This window comes from Protomyctophum parallelum (genome assembly GCF_964188405.1).
Source record: "Protomyctophum parallelum genome assembly, chromosome: 14".
NCBI lineage: Eukaryota > Metazoa > Chordata > Actinopteri > Myctophiformes > Myctophidae > Protomyctophum > Protomyctophum parallelum.
In genome coordinates this window covers 40,509,366-40,528,973 of record NC_139709.1, presented here as the reverse complement: position 1 = coordinate 40,528,973, position 19,608 = coordinate 40,509,366, and the positions used below count along the sequence as shown (strand labels likewise).

Genomic DNA, 19,608 nt, shown 5'->3' with positions numbered 1-19,608 from the left:
TTCGCGAGGCGGCTTGCCGGAACCGGGCCGGCACCCTGTTCCTGTGGGTCTGGAACTTCCGGGTACCCCCACACAAGTTGCACTTAAACAGGTGTGATTTTTGTGGGATAACACATAGACAAACAAATATTGCAAGTAATATATTACTAAGAGTTACTATTTGTGTGCAGAAAATTCCATGTTATATAAAATAACCATGTTCATAACATAATTTGATTGACTTTTTTTATTCCAAAAAGTGTTTTTGTAGTTTTGCTGATATGTAAACGTTTGTGAACCACACTTAATTATAATAGGCTTATTACATAAATGGTACATAACATAGCCTAATATTTTACATTTGTATTCCCTTCCCTGGCTGCTGGCTCAAACAAGCAGAAACGTGAGCGACTGTACTTCAAACCAGAGCCATAGGCAGAGCATAGTAGACCTGCTTCGAACTAAGCCGTGGGGGGAACAACTAACAACATTCCGCCACTAGAGTTCGAGGCTGTGCTGTGCTACGTGTGCTTCTGGCTCGGCTTGTGTTTACCTCCCAACCAGACTAGAGAGCTCTGAGAGCCTGAGCCAGCTGGACAGACACCAACAACCACATTTATCCACACTGTCCAAAAACTAACCCCGGAAATACAAATGTAAGGCGCCTCGCACTCAGTCCTGCGCGGATATTTACATGTTCTACAGCATCGCGTGTGTTTATTTTTTAGCAACACTGTAGAAGAGAGGTAAGTTCTGGGGTTTTATTTAATGAGCGAACACATAAACGCATTGTCTCAATGACAACATTACGGCTGCTGGCTTTTCCTCTCTCCCATGATGGAGGATTGCGAACATGGCGCCCTCCAAAACAAACGATTAGCTAGCGAGTTAGCTGGCGAACGTGTCGCAAATAAATGTGCCACGGTTCTTTCTAAAGCACCGTAACGCATAATGCTGGTCATTTAATGTACACGACACGATGACAACTAAACGCGCATTATAATATTAACTGCTGTCTGTTGGTTGTCACCACTCGGTCGTCTAACATTAGCTACGGAAGCTAAAGGCTAAATAATTACACTGTTATTACGACTACGAGCCCCTCGCTTGGCAAAACTGATGTCTAAAAAAAAAACACGTCACGTTTTTATAGTTGAAAATAAGTCATTTTTTTGTCGCACGACTCACATTGAACGTACGTGGGACTATTAAGCCATTAGCTACCTCGATCAGCTCGCATCTGTTTTTGTTATTTTGTGGAATTATTTACATTTAGCAATTGGATTAGGTTGTGATGATATAAAGCACACTTAATGTGTTGTAGTTCACTAAGGTCCTTTATTAAGAATACCATAGTTCTGTTACGTCGCCAGTTAGCCAGCCTGGCTAGGATAAGCTAACTGCTTTGCCCCGTGGCCTTGTTTGGTCTCCTCTTTGTTGGGAAATCTCCTGAGTGGTGTTCAAGTTCAATTTGCATGTATCTTAATTTTCAGCACATATAGAGATTTACAGCTCACATAGACATGCCGTTTTGTCTAATCCAGTCAGTGTGATTTGGTTATCAACTGGCCAATGCTGGCTGACACAAAGTCGTTATGGCTGTGACATCCACAGAAACTATCCCAAAAACACGTGTCACTTTGTGGGGGCATTTAAACAAGTGCGAACTATACTTTATTTTGTGATGGAAGAAGTTGGTGTCAGACATTTAAGTGTGCACAATATTATTGATTTTTTAAGCCCTTGAACCGCAGCATCATATTCTAGACCAGAGGAACGTTAACCACAAATGGCTGATCAACAAGCTCACAATGCCACATGCTACGTGCTTGTTTGATTGATTTATTAACAGTTTGCAGAATTACAGTACATTTCAAGTACAACTCAATACAAAAACTGTTAACAGTGAGTGGACGACACCATAAAGCAAATCATTACACTTGTTTAAAATAGGGGCGGGCCCACCATTTTCAATTCATCAAAACATTTAGATGTGTATATTCGTATATACACAACTACAGTCAAAAATAAATCATCATAGGAGGTAAAAAGGGAAAAGAAACATATACAGTGAGGGGAAACGGGGTGGGTGGGGGTTTTCAGATTTTTCGGGGGCCAGTTCCGAATTGCAGCCGTCCGTAGGTGTCTTTTGAGAGCAGTTTTGAAGGAGTCAAGGGATTTGCATGTCTTAATGACTGTTGGTAGGGCGTTCCACATTTTGGTGCCATAGGAGCGAAATTAATTTAATCCCTTGTTAGTGCCGAATCTGGGTTGCACATGGTTTGTTGAACTCCCTCTGGTGTTGTGGGTGTGGACTTCGTTGACATTAAGGAAGTATTTAGACAGGTACATGGGTATCTTGGTGGTGGTGTAGCGAATCTTGTGGACCAGACCCATTGCAAGGTGCTGTACTCTGTCGTCAACCCTAAGCCATTCCAGCCTGTCAAAATGGGCAGGGGTGAGGTGGGTTCGGGGAGTGAGGCCAAGTAGTAGCCTGACCAGTTTGTTTTGAGAAGTCTGGAGCCTTGTTTTAAGGGCCTTAGAGGTGTTTTACCTGGAGGTGCAAGCGTAGTCGAAGAAACCTTGTACGAGGGCTCCTGTTAGGGTCTTCAAGGTATTTTTGTTGACCAGTGAGGAGATCCTGTATAAGAATCTTGTTCTTTGGTTGACCTTTTTGATTAAGTTGGTGGCCATTTTATCACCGGAAAGATTTGCCTTGTAAGATCGGCTATTTTTGGCAAAGAGATTAGGTGTAGTAAAGAGGGGCAAACACCATCCGAGTACAGAGCCAACGTAGGTGGTTAATTAGCCCCAGCACCGCACACCAAATAGTTTGTTATTTTGTTTTGAGGATGTTTGTGAGGTCCCGGATCCATTTGTCACAGCATCATGTACACGTGCGGTTCCCAGGGAGATAAGAGGTGCGGGTCTGCAGCTGTGTTTTGTCTTTGCCCTGAGCATGACAACCTTAGCAGATGCAGGAGAGGGACTTGCCATCCACTCCACTGTCTGTGACCGTGGCACACTGGCACAGGTGGTCCTAATTTGCACCTTGTGGCTGTCATAGCGTAGGGGTATCTCATTGTTCACCTATCTGCTGTCCTCCTGTTTCACTCTCTAGAAGAGGTGAGACTAGGCCTGTCTGAATGCTGTAGGCTGCCTGATTTACTGTTCATTCACTTTTCAACATGAATTATTGTCTGCTGTGGTTCACTTAGGAAAGGGTTCTTCATAGCCTAGGCAAGGGTGTTGCTTTTAGCTGTAGTGGCAAGAGATAGTGATGATGTGCTAGAGCCAAACCTTTGTTCCAATACTGAGAATATTTGTCAATTGCAATAATTGTCATTGGTAGGCAATGACATCTTATATGGAGTTGAGTAGGCCTATTTGCTTTTGTGTTCACATGAGAATTTTAAACTACAAAAGACAACATACAATGAGTATACAATCAAAACACAATGCACAAAGTCAGCATACATTTTCTAGATCTTAAAATAGTCCAACTATTTCAGTTGGTAGAATTGGTATAACAAAAAAACAAGGTTAAACAATGGGTATAAAGTATAAACAAAGCACACATAGGTTATAGTGCCGCATGCAGGAGGGAAGTTATTTTGGAATATTCCCTGTGCAATGAACTAATTTGCTTTCCAAGAACACAAAGCTTCAGCTCATGAGCAGTCAAACAAAACACAAACTGCTGTATTACTAGCCTACATGCATACTGTGACTGACGTGTTTCGTTTGAGTTGTGTATAGGCAATGCAGATTCACCCAAGTCCCACTCCCAACAATCAACATGTGTTGATTAAGCATGCAGTAGGCCTACATCTTCACTGCCACTTTGGTAATTCACATATGCCTGACAAAAGTTTAAAAAAAATCACACCCGTGTGAAGTGAGTGGTGCAACTCCGTGTGGGGGTCCCCGGAAGTTCCAGACCCACAGGAATGCGGCCAGGGTGCCGGCCCGGTTCCGGCGAGCAGCCCCGCGTCCAAAACGCAGGGGTCCCTGAGGAGTCCTAGCCTCGGTCCCAGGCTTACTTATCTGCGAAAAGAAAAGCCTGGTCACAACCATAGAAAAAAATAATATGGACAAAGCGTTCTCCGTGTCTGATGTGGATGTAAGATGAAGCCTGTCAGTCCAATCGCCATCTTTCTATATCCGTTTGGGCCCAGCTGGCCATTGGCTGGCCCAGACAACGAGGCGGGACTTCCCCCCTTCTTCTTCGTTGGTTTTTATTTTGACTCGAGCGGGGGGTGGATCCCAATCATAGACTGTAACGTAGCCACGCCCCTCAGAACATACTCGACTTTATGGTAATTTCTTAAAAAAATGGGACGCTAATTTTCCGATAAATAATAATGAGAAATGAGACTTTATTCATGACCATGTTTATTAAGGTAATACAGTCTAGGTGAAGTTGGGCCCAAATACATGGACCTCTATGGAGCTATGGGGTTTTTTTGGGCCCAATGACAGCGCCACAACAGGCCATTATATGAACTTTCAGGAAGTCAGGATTTCCTACTGGCTTCACACAAATCCAGCCTCACTGCCCCCCTGGTCACAACGTAAGGCAGAGAAGCTATCGGCGGATGTATCCTCCGGAAAACACCCGTCGGATGTATTTCCCCCGGATACAATATTTTCCCAACCAATCCCAACACTTGTTTCATTCGCAGAGAATTTAAACTGATTTGTAAAGCATCAACGTCATTTCCTTGGGCGATACTAATGCTAACATCCTGCAACTTCCGCCTAAACAAATGATAGCCTCTACAGCGTAGGTCTTGCCCAGGGTGGGGGGGGTCCCCGGAACATCCAGACCCCCAGGAACACGCCCCACGTCCGAAATGGTTGAGAAATGACAGTTACCATGGGGGTCCCTTTATACTGTACTGTACCACCCCAAATCTGTGTGTGTGTGTGTGTGTGTGTGTGTGTGTGTGTGTGTGTGTGTGTGTGTGTGTGTGTGTGTGTGTGTGTGTGTGTGTGTGTGTGTGTGTGTGTGTGTGTGTGTGTGTGTGTGTGTGTGTGTGTGTGTGTGTGTGTGTGTGTGTGTGTGTGTGTGTGTGTGTGTGTGTGTGTGTGGCGCAACAGTGACACTTAGACACACATAGCTGTCAAAAAAAGAGAGAAAAAAACGGCTATTTTCATTCATTTATTCGAGCCCCTGCTTTCACAGAAAGCTCTGAAGCCAAGCATCGTCCTTACTATTATGATGGTTTGTTTTTGTCCGCGACTTGTGAAAATGACACCTTGCGTTTCACAAAGGCTTAGGAGGAGAACGCATGAAATTGGATTTAAATTTTTGAAGAGGTTTCAAAGGATGCTAAACCCAGGCACCCACTGCATGGAGGCTCAGGCAAACGTCATATTCCTTTTGAAGGTCTTTAAATTTTGTTTAATTTCTAATTCAATCTGATATATAGCTCCAGTCTTCATTAGAAACCTTTTGTTTTTATGTCAAAATGGCAAATGACATTGTCCCGATGACAGCACTGTAGAACAAGTATTTGAAAAGGAACATTTGGCTTAAGCTTAATATTTAATCATTATCATTATGTCTGCTCTCTTTAAATCTACTATAACAATAAAGGAACATCTCCACTTCAACTTAACTTTATTGGTTGGCACAACCAACCTTCAGATATAAATGAGTGGTTGAAGTTCTTTTAAGAAAATTAAATCTCAAACTAACAAGCAAAGACAGTTATTCAGTCCCGGCAAATGAAAAGACATCAAATTCCAATAAAAAAAAACACACACAGACACACACACACACACACACACAAGCAGCATGGTGGCCTGGCTGTGGAAAGCTTCCCTTAGTATTTTCATTTGGCATTTAATACTGCTGTATCAACTGCCTGGCGTTAGCAGCATGAACAGATTTTGGCTGAGGTGGTGAGTGTCTTTGATGATCCGTTTCGCTGTGGCTACGCACCACTTGGTGTATATTGTCCTGGAGGGAGGGAAGCTCATGTCTGATGTTCTGCGACCTCTGCACCAGCCTCTCTAGCAGTCTGCGGTAGAGGGCGGTGCAGTTGGCACTTGGCAGTTCCCATCATATATATTTTAAAAATCACACCCGTGTGAAGCACCCAGGGTGCCGGCCCGACTATAACATCTGATTGACCATACCGTATATGGAAAGACAATACCGTATAAGCTAACGGAACAATGAATATAATTGGATGAGTATGAGTACATACTACATAGTTGACTTTGAAGATGGTGTCAGATGCAGAAGATCCTATAGCTAGGAAGATGCCTTCGTGTCAGTGTCTATATTGCTTTGATGATTGTCTCCTTTTCATGAAGCAAACCTGAGCCAAATTAACAGTTTGTGAAACCCAACAGACTCAGAAAAAAAATGGCTTCAATTTAGTAGACAAAGCAATTCAGCACAATTTGAGTACTTGTGAAATCATCCAGAGCAGATGATTGATTTTACAAATTTTGCTATATCCATTTCAATCATTTTGAATACCGGTATTTATTTTTGCAAGTTAAAGCAAGTAGCTATGGACACACAGCCAATGTTTTTATTTTGTGCCCTCATTCATTTCTCCTTTCCTTTTTAAATTAACATAATGAGTGGTTGTGTATTTCTGCTCGCCCACTAGGTAATATGAATAAGGAAATCATGTCCCGCGTGGTGAGGAAGAGGCAGGCCGACCCCAAGGTGGTGCAGTATGTCTGGGCAGCCATCGAGGTCATCCGCAACCAGAAACAAATTGCTAACATGGACAGGATCTCAAAGTAAGTGACCACAGTCTAACTCGGCAACTAAAGTTTGGAAACTTAACTTTGGTTCATTATTTATTTATCCACTTCAATAATACCAATTGGTATTGTATTTTAACCGTTGATTAGTGACCTTTACAACGAGGTATAGATTGTAAAGATCGGGTGTTTGTGGAATGAGCAACACAGCTATTTTGACACTTTATTAATTTTACACTCCGTGTTAGGGAACTCAGTATAGCGGGTGGAAGATCCAAAAGCAGCTGCAACAGCTTGGCACCATGCTGGTCACCAAACCTAGACACATTTTGCTGTGAGATGGCATCCCATTCCTCAACCACGTTTCATTATAAGTCATCCAACGTGGTTCTGTTGGTCACTCTAGCACGCACAGCACGTCCAAACTGACCATCCCATCCACTCCACTCCACACCAAATTCTGAAGGTAGGCTACTCTGTGATGATCCTGTAGGTAGGGGCGAGTGTTGTCATCCTGGAGCTGGCGTTAGGTCCCAGATTCTGAAGATATGGGCTCACCACTGGCTGCAGAATCTCATCCCGATATCTCACTGCATTTGAGATTGCCTTCAATGATGACAACCTCAAGTTCTGTCTTGCCTGTGAGAGATACTGCCCCATACCATGCCAAGCTGTTGCAGCTGCTTTTGAATCTTCCACCCGCTACTGAGTTCCCCAACACTGAGTGTAAAAATTGCCAATATGTGATGTTTTTTCCTTATTACTGTGCGAGAGTGCAATCATCCAATCCACTAAGCAACTCGAAGCAAGGGTTGAATACCAACCATTTGCCTTTTTGCAAATTCTTTGGAGGAGCTACCCACACGTTTAGCTTTGTTGCTCATTCCACGAACACCCGATCCTTACAATCTATAGCTCTTTGTAAAGGTGACTAATCAACGATTTAAATTATATAAAATACAATACCAATTGGTATTATTAAAGTGGAGAATAATGTACAAAAATTATGTTTTTGAACTTTTGTTGCTGAGTTTAGATGTTATTGACTTGATTCATTCCATTCTGTGCATAATTTATGTTAGGCATTTAGCTAGGCTTGGATGCTAAACTGTGTTGACAAATTTATTGTCAATGTTTTTTTTTTCCAATGGCCTAATCAAAACACCATGGTTCTGGGAATGTCTATTGTTGTTTTGAAAAACACACAAATACTTCGTCTTGCGAGTTGCAACACCATCAGAAGCATTTCAACTGCAGTAACATGAGCTCAGACGAGCACAAAATAAAATGCTCTTCTAGTGATCCTGAACCTTGTCTGCACTCAGGCCCAGGGAGTAACATACAGGGCCATGATCAATAGGTGGATTGACATTCATTGTCATTCTGGCTGGGAATCCAGCCAGCCCATATTGCAGTTCCCCTTCCCCTCTATAGAAGTGAGGCCTTTATATGGAACACAGCAGGTTCACCCATTATCATTTCACTTGTTAAATTATCGAGGATGAGAAATATTTGTTTATACTATTGTTTAAATTAAGCATTGCATCGCAACAAGTGGACCAGGACTCAAATCAGCATCACAGAATGTTCTGATGGGGTCGCGCAAATGACAATAACTTCAGTAGTGGAATATTAGTGTTAATTCAGCACATCCTGGTCCTGGCATTTGTGGCTAGCGCACAGTTGGAGTCCCCATATTAAGCCAGTTAAGAGATCTGATGGGTTTAGTGTGTGCAGATGGGTTAGACTTAGAGAATCCTCGACGGTGGTTCTCCTTGTGGCTGAGCAGTCATTTCCTTTTGATTTGTGCTATTGAATGGGCGGCTTAAATGAAACACTTAGCACGTCTCATATGCAGAGTACCTCGGGATCTGGCTGCTTGCCAGGCACCCGTGCTGTTGTCATGGTGACGGAAGCAGCGGAATGTGTCACACACACACACACACACACACACACACACACACACTCCGTCACAGAGTACACGTAAAGACACACTCGCTCAACTTCATTGACTTAAGTACACACACATGTACACACACACCACACCCCTGAGCTCCATGCTGCCTCAATATCACTGTTCAGGGTTTTCTGCACTGGGGAAAATGATAATTGAGACCTTAACAAAGAGGAGCAAGATCGTAATAATTTGTTGTTGGTTGGGGACTATTAGAAGCAGTCTGGATCATTCAGCATCTGGGGTTAAGTGTCTTGCTCATGGACATTTCAACACACAGACTGGCCGAAATGAAGGTTGAACCTGCAACCTTACTATTTAATCCAAGGTGGCCTTTCTACCATTACCGGATAACCGACTAACCCCCATTTTTAATTTAGGTTATATAATGTAACTCCCTTAGTACAAGCATCAGTGACATGGTAATTCACAGAGTAATGTACAGTTGCAAAGCATATACAACAGTAATGCACAACAATACGATGGATACAAGTAGTGATTAAGTAGTGATTAACTGACGGACCCCTCAGCCTCACGTCATTTGTCACGTGCTTGTGAACATTGAGCTGAGTAAAGCCTGGGAAAGGATTCCCACTTTCTAGCTGTTTCCCCCCACTTAGTACCTGTCCATGTTGTAATTATTCCCATGAGTGACATGCACACACAGACTGCAGAGGGGAAATAAGCTGGGTTTCTCAGACATATCCCACAGGTCTAATTTAATGTGAAAGGCACGGATGTTCTATTACAGGTTTGTTGTGCCATTAATAATAATAATAATAAACTTTATTTATATAGCACCTTTCATACATAAATGTAGCTCAAAGTGCTTTACAGAGCAGAAAAGATAATATAAACAAAAGCAAAACAAAACGGCATTAAAACAGGCATGCAGTTAAAACAATAGGACAATAACGCAGTGTCAAATCAGGAGAAGGCAGTGGTACAAAGATAAGAACAGATAAAATAAGGCAACGACATTAAAAAACAAGCAGTAATACAATACAGTGAGGACGTGAATAACAAAAAATAAAAGATCACTTAAAAGCAATGTTGTAGAGGTGGGTCTTGAGCTGAGCTTTAAAAATGTCTACAGAGGCTGCCTGATGAAGGTACAGTGGGAGCTTGTTCCATGCCGACAGCCCGTAGAAGCAAAAAGCTGCTTCCCCGTATTTTTTAGTTGCCATTTTTTTAGGCAAAGCGAGCAGGCCAGCAGTGGAATACCTTAGGGGCCGGTTTGGGACATATTTAGGCAGGCAGTCATGTAGGTAGGAAGGTGCGAGACCATTGAGAGCTTTATAGACAAGTAAAATAATTTTAAAATCAATCCTAAAAACAACAGGAAGCCAGTGCAGTGATGCCAAAACTGGAGTAATATGTTCTCTCATCTTAGTTCTAGTTACAACTCTAGCTGCTGCATTTTGGACAAGTTGTAGTCTGTCAGTTGTTTTCTTAGGCAGTCCTGAAAAGAGCGCATTGCAGTAGTCAAGCCGAGAAAAAACAAAGGCGTGGATTAGCGTTTTTGCATCGTCCAAGGACAAATAGGCTCTGATTCGTGCAATATTTCTAAGGTGAAAAAAGGCAATCTTGGTAACATGATTAATGTGTGAATTAAAATTCAATTCAGAATCAATAATAACCCCCAGGTTCTTTACTGTACTGTTACTTTCTACAGTCGGTTGCCAAGCCTGCTTATTATTGATTCTTTCTACTCGCTAGAACCGATTATGAGAACTTCTGTCTTATCCTCATTTAGCTTGAGAAAGTTCTCACTCATCCAACATTTGATGCTAGACAGACAGGTCAGCAGTGGGTCTAAGGCACAGGGATCATCTGGGGCCACAGAAAGGTACCGTGATTGGTAATGAGTTCGCCCAATGGCAGTATGTACAAGGAGAAAAGCAGAGGACCAAGAATCGAGCCCTGTTGAATCCCAGAACTGATGTCGTGTTTGTCTGAGTCAAGCACCTCTTTGAGGCCCGTGGTATAGAATGGACCTGGCCCGTGGTATAGAATGGACCTGGCCCGTGGTATAGAATGGTGTCGACAGGCCGGCAGTATGTTGTGAAGTTGGCTGGGATCAAGGGTCAGGGGCCGGTGATTTCTCAGGGCAATCCTCAAGGAGGGACCACCCCCAGCAGATGACGCAGTCTTCAAAGTATGAGGAAAAGGTCCTCAGAATGCGGACCGGGCGGCCCCAGAAGAATGAATATGGGCATTGGGGTCGCAAGAGATATAATGTTTACCCAAGGCGTTATGAGTTTCTTTCAAGAGAGCATGTCCAGAAGATTGAATATGGGCATGTTTACATTCAAGAGAGCATGTGCAGAACAATGACGTTCTGGCCAGGGACACAGATCTGATAGCTGACCACATGTCAAAACGACCAGTACTTCACCCCAGGAGAAGATCCGAAGGCGGCGAAGCCAGGGTGGACTGAAGGAATCGCCAAAGTGTTTTTGTATAAATATATTGTAAAGTTTGTATGGTCAAGTTTATATGGGTACTGTGAGAAGATATTTTATACCCCATAGGATAAAAAGAAAGGAAGCAGCTGACTTGCATGTCTCCTTATCAGGAGTTTAGAGAACTGTCTGGCTGACCTGGTGACCTCCCCTGGTTTCCCTCTAAGGTCAGATTCTCACCTAATACTTCGGTAGACTCAGATCCGTATGGGCGGGGAAATGGAATTCTTGCATATTTAATTGACTGCGGTTTGCCTTCACACTGTCATTCGCAGCAATTGGAAACGCAGCAGGGGGGACCTTTATCAATGTGTTCCATTCATAAACTATAGCCTACACAGTGAAATCTATGGTGATAAAATTACACTCATAACGTGCATGTGTCGTGCCGCCTGGGACCCCCCCCCCCCCCTCTCTCTCTCTCTACGCACGCAGCCGCCACACACTGTTCTTTTGGGCATGGAGGCTGTCAGGGAAAAATAATGACTTTTAATTTCACAGGAATGTTTAAACCTTGACAGTTGACAATTTTTATCTATAGGCTCAATCGAGCGTGAGATTCGTAAGGGAGGCAGTGAGCATGCATCAGGGTGCTGTACTTCGTATCAGTCCCGGTGTCTATGTATCACTCCTTTTCTTTACTAATTGCTCTACAGTCGAAGGTCACCGTATGTCCTCTGTTGTAAGCTGGTTACTCCTTGGCATCTGCTGGGAGATTTACCACTTTATCAGAGAGACACACCTCCCTCACTTGTTCTGTGTTCTGTCCAAATCTATATATACGACTGTTCTTGCTTTTCTCCCTCATGTTATGCACAACTGTTTCCCTAAGAGACACTTGTGATCTCATCAGTCGACTTAAATCTTCTGTTTTAATAAATACCATTCATGAGGACAAGCCACTGCTCAGATCTGACTTTATTTCATCTTGTCGCTTAAAAAGTTCCTTGACAAGGCACAGCGCTGCATGAGCGCACTGATATAACTCCCCAGTCCCCACACAGTGACAGCACTCCATGTTTACGGCACGCACAGACAGACAGACAGAATATTATGTAGGCTATAATACACTGCAGTGTTTTTATGTGTTTTCTTAAGCAATTGATTAATGTACACGTCCTCATTTCGATCAGGGCTTCAGTCTCCTTATTCGACCACGTCTATCCACAGTAACGGGACATCTTTGCGCTGCGTAAAATATGCCTTCTCCGTCTCCAACTGTGTTCAGCTCCTCACCCGCCACATTATGTTTGCTTCCTTTCCTTTATTTACTGCGGATTGCATTCACACCTGCACCGAATCGTAGTCAAGTGCGATTCGAAGCGAAGCGAAACCCACATTTTTGGGCGGAGTAAAATGGGTTATTTGCTGCGCATTAGGATTCGAATGAGCCTTCACACCTGCCAAACGAAGCGCACTTTCTGACAATGCGCAGCAGGATTCGTTTTAATCGCAGCAAAGCTCTCTGGTATGAATGTGACCTAAGTCTCTAGGAGAGATTTACACCCCCACCCCTAGTTTCACCCCATGTTGGCAGACACTATGAGTTCATTTTATTGTGTGTTGTTTTTGTTTTCACCTCTGAAACTGATATAATGATTATTAACTGTTTTATTTTTAATAGTTTACAAGTTGAATTGAAAAAATTGTTTGTTTTCGCCTCCCTATTAACTAATTAGAAGTTTGATTCCAGGTTGCTCATGTGTTCATATGACAGGTGGTGTAAGCCTAAACAGGTTAAGTAAAAATACAAGTTTAAATATAAAGTAGGGATGATGTTAGCCTCCCTGGATTCTTAGAGACAGTATTATGTTTTGAATTAGTTTTAATGCTAAAATGTAATGTTTGTAGGTGTGTTTGTAGAGTACATGGTACAAGGTCCTTAGATCTCTATAGTTGATAAGTAAAGGCCCATAAATAAATAGGAGTTGGCATAAGAATGTGTGTCTGTTTTCCCCTCACTAAGCCATAGTGAGTTATTGGCCTTCTTCAAAAAATATCAAAGCATGGTAAAAAAACAAAAAACAAACAAAGGTTACCTCCCTCCTCAGGGACATACAGTATAAAGCCCCTCAGGGCAGAGGGTTTAGGGGTTCCAGTCTTGAGTCCAGAGGGGAGAGGAAAGGTACCAGATCACAGAGGATGCTCTAAGCTTTTCAAAGAAAGTAGATAGCCCAGTTTTACAAACTTAGTAGTAATTTACCGTATATCTCCAGTTTTTCTAAACGACTTTTTATTTTTCCTAAGTTTCTCTCCTTTATTTTTTGGATTATATCATTTTTGTATGCAACTACAACTGTATAATAAATCTTCAATTTTTTTGGAAAATCAACACTACTATATGTATACTTGGTGAGTATACTGTGTAATTAATATTGAATTATGTTTCCAGGGTATAATGATGCACTATTGGGTGAGCGATATGTCAGTTGCCTCAATGGTCATGCACGGTCAGGACAAAGAGAAGAAATCTACTGAAGTTTGCATTTCAACCCAACTCATGTCACAGGCGAGACGCTATGACCTCTGTGTTCAACGGCCAGACTCCTCAGGCGAACCGCTGAGGGTGTCCTAATAACAGAGGCCGCACTATCCTTTAGGCGAGACGCTGGGGGTATAGGGCGGTGCTCTCTCTTCATCAGCAGTTCAATTGATACCCAGGCCTTACAGACGAGTCGCTGTAGGGTCCTGGGATCTGATTTCACCATATAATATACCTGGAACTTCCACCGTTGTTCGGTGGAGGGGGACCGCGACAACTCAACTCAACTCAACTTCACCGTACTATTACAGACAGAAAGAGTGACCGACCGAACTTGAACCTACAAAAGGGGCCTGCATTGTCAAGTACACTCAGACTGTCTAACAAATGGATATGGCCCTTGGGCTGCCAGCTTTACAACCTTATCTAAACAATGCTACATAGTGTTGCTGAGGCATGATGGATGGATTGATGAATTCCTCTTCTGTTTCTTTCTTTCTTCTTCTTATTTTTTACAGAGAAGCACAGCTTTGCTATGAACGGAAATGTCTGTCGTATACATCTATTTGTGATATAAGAGAAGATTTGGAATGAAATCACCAACTCTGTTGGTTTCCTAACTTTCCACCCCAACAGGTACCTGAGCCGTATGTTCGGCATGCACCCCAAGGAGACGTCCAGGCAACTCACTCTAGCTGTGAAGGACGGCCTGGTGGTGGAGACCCTGACCGTCGGCTGCAAAGGCTCCAAGGCTGGCATCGAGCAGGAGGGCTACTGGTTGCCCGGGGAGGAGATGGTAAGCCTAGCTATAGCTACCACACCGTTAAGTCTAATTTATGCTTTGCCGCACGATGGTGTCGTTCACAGAAAATAAAATGCAAACAAACAACGTAACGCATCGTTTGCTTGAATGTATTTCCGTTGAGTGGTGCTGTTGTGCGACAAAGCATAGCTTAGGAATAGTTCACCCCGCCTCAAGCCGAAATCAGGCTGATCGGGTTCGTCTCAGGAGCGCCGGACACATACAGTTCACTTCACACATTTTATTTTGTTCATCAGTTCAACCATGTAAACAATACACTCCATGTGCATAAAACATAGCAGTACTAAAACAAACCAACAACAATAACAACATTATTACATAGTTATTATAACCAAAAAAAAGCTGAAGCTTCTGCCTACACCTTTCACAGACGGTACATACATCGTCAAGTCATGACGAATGTGTAGTTTGACATCGGAAGGTTTTTGCCTTTGCAAGTGAAAGGCTCCAATCGTCAGCCTTGCTCCAGCACCTTTGTTCAAACCATAGGTTAGTTTGTAGTCCTGTTCAATCATATACCATTGTAATCAAGTTATTACACCTTCAAATCTCTGCTGACTTTGCATCAGCATGATCTATATTATTATTCTATTATAATTCATTTCCTTTCCATTCCCTTGTTAATTGGAAGGACCATGTCAATTTGCATGTTATGAAATTCCATACTGTAATATAAGACGGGTGTATGTAAAATACACCTTGTGGGTGAAAATGCATTATGCCATAATGATTGCACACAATTTCCAATTGCTTGTCTCATTAACTTATGTTATGAATGTTTTTGTCTAATTCAGTAAATGGAACCATACCATGGTCCCTGTGGGGTGCAAATCCCTAACCATGGCAGTTTATTTCTCTACCCACAGATCTATGCAATGAATATAACTCTTGTTAATGTTAGTGCAATGATATACACTTTGCAGGGATATTAGAATCGTCTGAAGTGATGTTATTTAACGGCTCCATATAATTACATATAAATGATACATAACAAATGTCTGGACCTTATGAATCACCATGTGCCACTGTAGCAGTGGAAGGCCAAATATTACCTTTGTCTGTTAACAGTTTGCGGATTCTACTTGTGAGGGGCCGATTTCATATTGTCGCACACAATTAGTAATCACAAATATATGAACGTTTATGTATTGGAGGTGAACAGGCTCTTAGGAGACAAACACAAGCACAGCTCCTTTTTAGAAGCACAACATTTAAACACTACTTTCTGAATCACTTGCAATCACAGGACCCGAAAGCAGAGGGACAAAAGGTAAGGGCTGCATTGTTGTTTCTCCACATTTGGGAGTTGGTTTGTTTCTCTTTGATCTCTCTCTCTCTCTCTCTATTTTTCCCCCTCACAACTAACATCATTCTGTGAGAAATGGGCTCCACCACACACAGTGCAATCAGGGATTTCATTGACATTTTTTATGCATTACAATAACTTCAACTTCTGGTTGTGTAGGCTACATGAACTACAAATATATGCAAAGTGCAATTAAGGTAAATAATATTATTGTGTACTTTCCAACATGAAAACATTTCAGTGGCTTTCCATTCCCGCAAAAAGGGAATTCCAAATGCAGTCAAGTTCACGAGAGTCCTTTCGTAGCACTGTGTTCAGGTGGCCAGACATTTCTTGCGGAATGGATCGGTGATCTTCATGAAAGGTGTGCTCGCTACTTATCTACAGATGTGCCGTTGCTTGACAAACGTGGCAAATTGAAACGGAGTCGGGGATGAAGTGGCATGGTCGAAAGCTCTCTTCAGTACCGTGGCTTTATGCATACGGTGTGATTGTATCGCAATCAAAACTATAAGTTTCAGAGTGAACCATTGTCGTGTCAGTGTCCTTTATTTGACTCGCGTCCTCACGCTAGACGACAAGCAATGCTAGCATAGCTGCAGGTTGGTAGCAAGCATCACATCGACGAGTGGGTAGTTCCTGTCATTTTGTTTTCTGATGGTAGTTTCCTCCTAGTGTGTGTCGGGCAGGGAGGATGGGTTAGAGGGGATGTACTGCAGTGTGTTTCTTCTGTCCAGCATGCTTTGTTTGTAGTTATATTTTGACAAAGTGAAAATGATGTCCGTGGGTACTGGAGGGGAGAGAGGAGGGTGAATGTTGGGGGGGGGGGGGGGGGGGAGGTTGGAAAGTGCTGTGATTTATGTGATTGTACTCATGCCTGTTACTTGCATTGCAGTGGATCCCTTCTTTTTTTCTCGTTTTGATCAAGATGATCTCAAATCTTTTGAAAAGCAATCTTAACTTTGAGAAATGATAAACTGTGATTGCAGATACCGGCCTAAGGAAGCCACATGGGGAAAGTTGCATTTCTACGAAATAGGATTCAACCTTTTGCATTTGTGGCGCCCCAACAGTTTGATATGTTTTCATCACATGGCTCCAAAGAGCTCTTGGGCCCTCATTTATCAACGCGGTGTACACCCAAATTTGGGTGTGTGTACACCGCGTTGATAAATGAGGGCCTTAGTTTGGACAGATGGACCAACTGATTAACCAAGGTCTCTTAGGGCCGATTCATACTCCTATTTTAGAGCCGAATAAAAGTCGGTTCGGCTCTGTAGAGCCTACAATGTGACGTCATTTGAGGTGCGGAAGGGCGGGTACCGTCAAAAACATTGCATGGCTTGTGTGAACACATCTTTAGACTCCCAGGCTCCGATCTTCAAAAAACTCAGCAGCGGAGATACCTCTTAATGCCTGACAGAACACATAGGGTACATGTGGGTTGTCAAGTGTGTCTATACATCTGTGTGTGTCTCTGTCTGTCTGTCTGTCTGTCTGTCTGTCTGTCTGTCTGTCTGTCTGTCTGTCTTGTGAAGGTGTGTACAATATGGATGTGTGTGTGTCCTCTGTATCGGTATGTGTATGTAGACACTGTATTGTACTCCAGTGTTTCTGTCAGGCTTGGCTTCACATCAGGGTCCTTGGTGGTGCGGAGGAGATCTATTATGAAGCCGTCTTTGCTCCTTTTGTCCTCGTGACTATTTATGGTGCCGTTTGGGCTTGTCTACTTCGTAGCCCCACTATGACCGACCGAAGACACTAGCACTGCTCCTGTCGGTTCAAGTCCAATAATAATACAATGGGTCTGTAGACAGGAAGAGGCAGGATCTGACATGATAGGTGCACAGTTTTCTAAAGACTATAATTACATGTTTTGGTGTTGTACCTGCCTGTATCTGCCTTAATGTTACGTTCAGGTTTTGTTTACATAGCGATTTACAGTACTAGATTGAAGAGGGTTGTTGCGTGATTAAATCAAGTGACTGGATGTTTGATAAAGGACTGTTTACATGTCGTGACTAAATATGAGATTTACAGAGATTTTGAAGTGATGCACTGTACGTTATACTATCATGAGCTTATGTTCTGATAAGCATAAAGACGGATTTTTAAAGAAACTTCTCAAGGCTTCTATTGATCTTAAATGTGCCAGCTAAAGCTAATAAGCTGGATTTATGTCGAGTCCAGATTTCAGGAACGTGATTGTGAAAGGAGTCATCAGTGTGTGTAGACTTGTTGAATCTTTATGATTTGACCTAGAGACAACAAAGGAAAAAAAAAATATATATATATTTATGTGCTGTTCTTGTAGATTTATATACAGTACCTATCATTTATGCACCAATGTGCAAAATGGAGCCAACAAAACGTAAGAAATACAAAGATTTCCAGAACTAGATGGTAGTGAAGTCTGTCTGAGCCACTCCAGCATACTGTGAGGGGGCGCAGTTGGACTCTTGACACTTTGCATAATACCGTAGTTGCATTGATGTCAAGTTGTTCATTCCTACTGCTAGTTACAGTATGTGCTCCACATGAGGAAAATCATGAGCCGCTTCCATTGAGATTCTTTTTCTTTTTCTTAGTGCTACACTTTTCTACTCTTTGTGCCCTGTGACTTTCTGGTTTCCATGCCAAGCTAGCAGAGCTGCCAGAATGCCCTTAAGCCATTGTAAAGATTTAGTGTCACTTACAGTAGGTGCACTTACAGATAACTGGCACTTAGGTTGATGTTAAGCAATGTAATGTAACATCCTCCTAATTGCTCACATTTCATCAGGAACCACGCTACACTTTTTCGAAGTGGACTATATTGTAGGAAATGTTGCCACAACTATACATATCTGTACATCATCTTATGTCTGTTTTAATTATGTAGTCAAATGCTAATTGATGGTTAACCCATTCTGAACGGGCACCCATTTTGGTGTTGGCATCATGTTATGCTTTAGCTATTGAAAAATAGCAGATCTACAAGCTCATATCGCGCCACCGAGTGGCGCAATACGAGCTTGTAGGTCTGCTATTTTTGAAAAATCTAAAAAAACGACTGACATTTTTAGAATCTGATCTCAGGTCAGAATGGGTTAATCAGACCAGTGTGTGTCCGGCGGAAACCTTGTATGAATCTGATCTCAGGTCAGAATGGGTTAAGTGGTTTAGACCATGGGTTCCCAAACGTTTCAGCATCCGACCCCAAAATTATGCTGCCATTGACTCGCCACCCCAACCCAACCCTGCAGGGGATTTTATGCACATTAATGTGCACATTTGGTGTGCTTTTGTCTGCACATTTTGTCTGTAATGTATTAAGCCTAGGGCTAGGGCTTTGTAACTGTTATGGTTAAAATATATTTGTAATCATTTTTACCATGTATTTCACTCATTCTGTTGAGTTCTATTCAAGTGTGTAAAAAAATGTTTGATGACCCAAAAATAATTTCGCGACCCCCATGTGGGGTCCCGACCCCAACTTTGGGAACCCCAGGTTTAGACTTCCATCTCTGGACCCATTTGTACCAACGGCTGAGCTAAGATCAAATCTGACCACTGCTTTTTCTTCATGCCTCCCTCAACTACACCATCTCCCTCTCAGCAATTACTCCGAAAATCTAAATTGAAAAAAAAAATGCAAGGTGGTGGACTTCTCTCCCCTTTAAAATATATATATGTACATAGTGGATACTATGGGGTGAATTAGTCAGGGTGGGAGCAGGAAGTGGGGCAGCCTGTATTTGCTTTCCCTAATGTATTGTTGTTTATGTTCTTCCACAGACGGACGAGATACCGGTAACATATTTAAAGCTATTCTCTGTTTGTTGTTGAGGCCTGTATAATTTTAAAAACATTTTTGCCGTTCAACAT

The 19,608-nt window shown here is 42.5% G+C and overlaps 1 protein-coding gene across 2 annotated transcripts in view; it reads left to right on the top strand.

Moving 5' to 3' along the window:
• Positions 1-552: 552 nt before the first annotated feature.
• Positions 553-19,608, top strand: part of zmynd11 (zinc finger, MYND-type containing 11) — a 35,928-nt gene continuing 16,872 nt past the window's right edge. Inside the window, exons 1-5 of one of the 2 annotated variants that reach the window (XM_083781138.1) lie at positions 553-635; positions 6,612-6,747; positions 14,249-14,408; positions 15,682-15,705; positions 19,519-19,533. In XM_083781138.1, the coding sequence (XP_083637264.1) occupies positions 6,617-6,747; positions 14,249-14,408; positions 15,682-15,705; positions 19,519-19,533 (330 nt within the window). In that variant the 5' untranslated portion in view covers positions 553-635; positions 6,612-6,616. Of the gene's footprint in view, positions 726-6,611; positions 6,748-14,248; positions 14,409-15,681; positions 15,706-19,518; positions 19,534-19,608 lie in introns of both variants that reach the window. The other variant, XM_083781137.1, reaches the window with a different exon arrangement.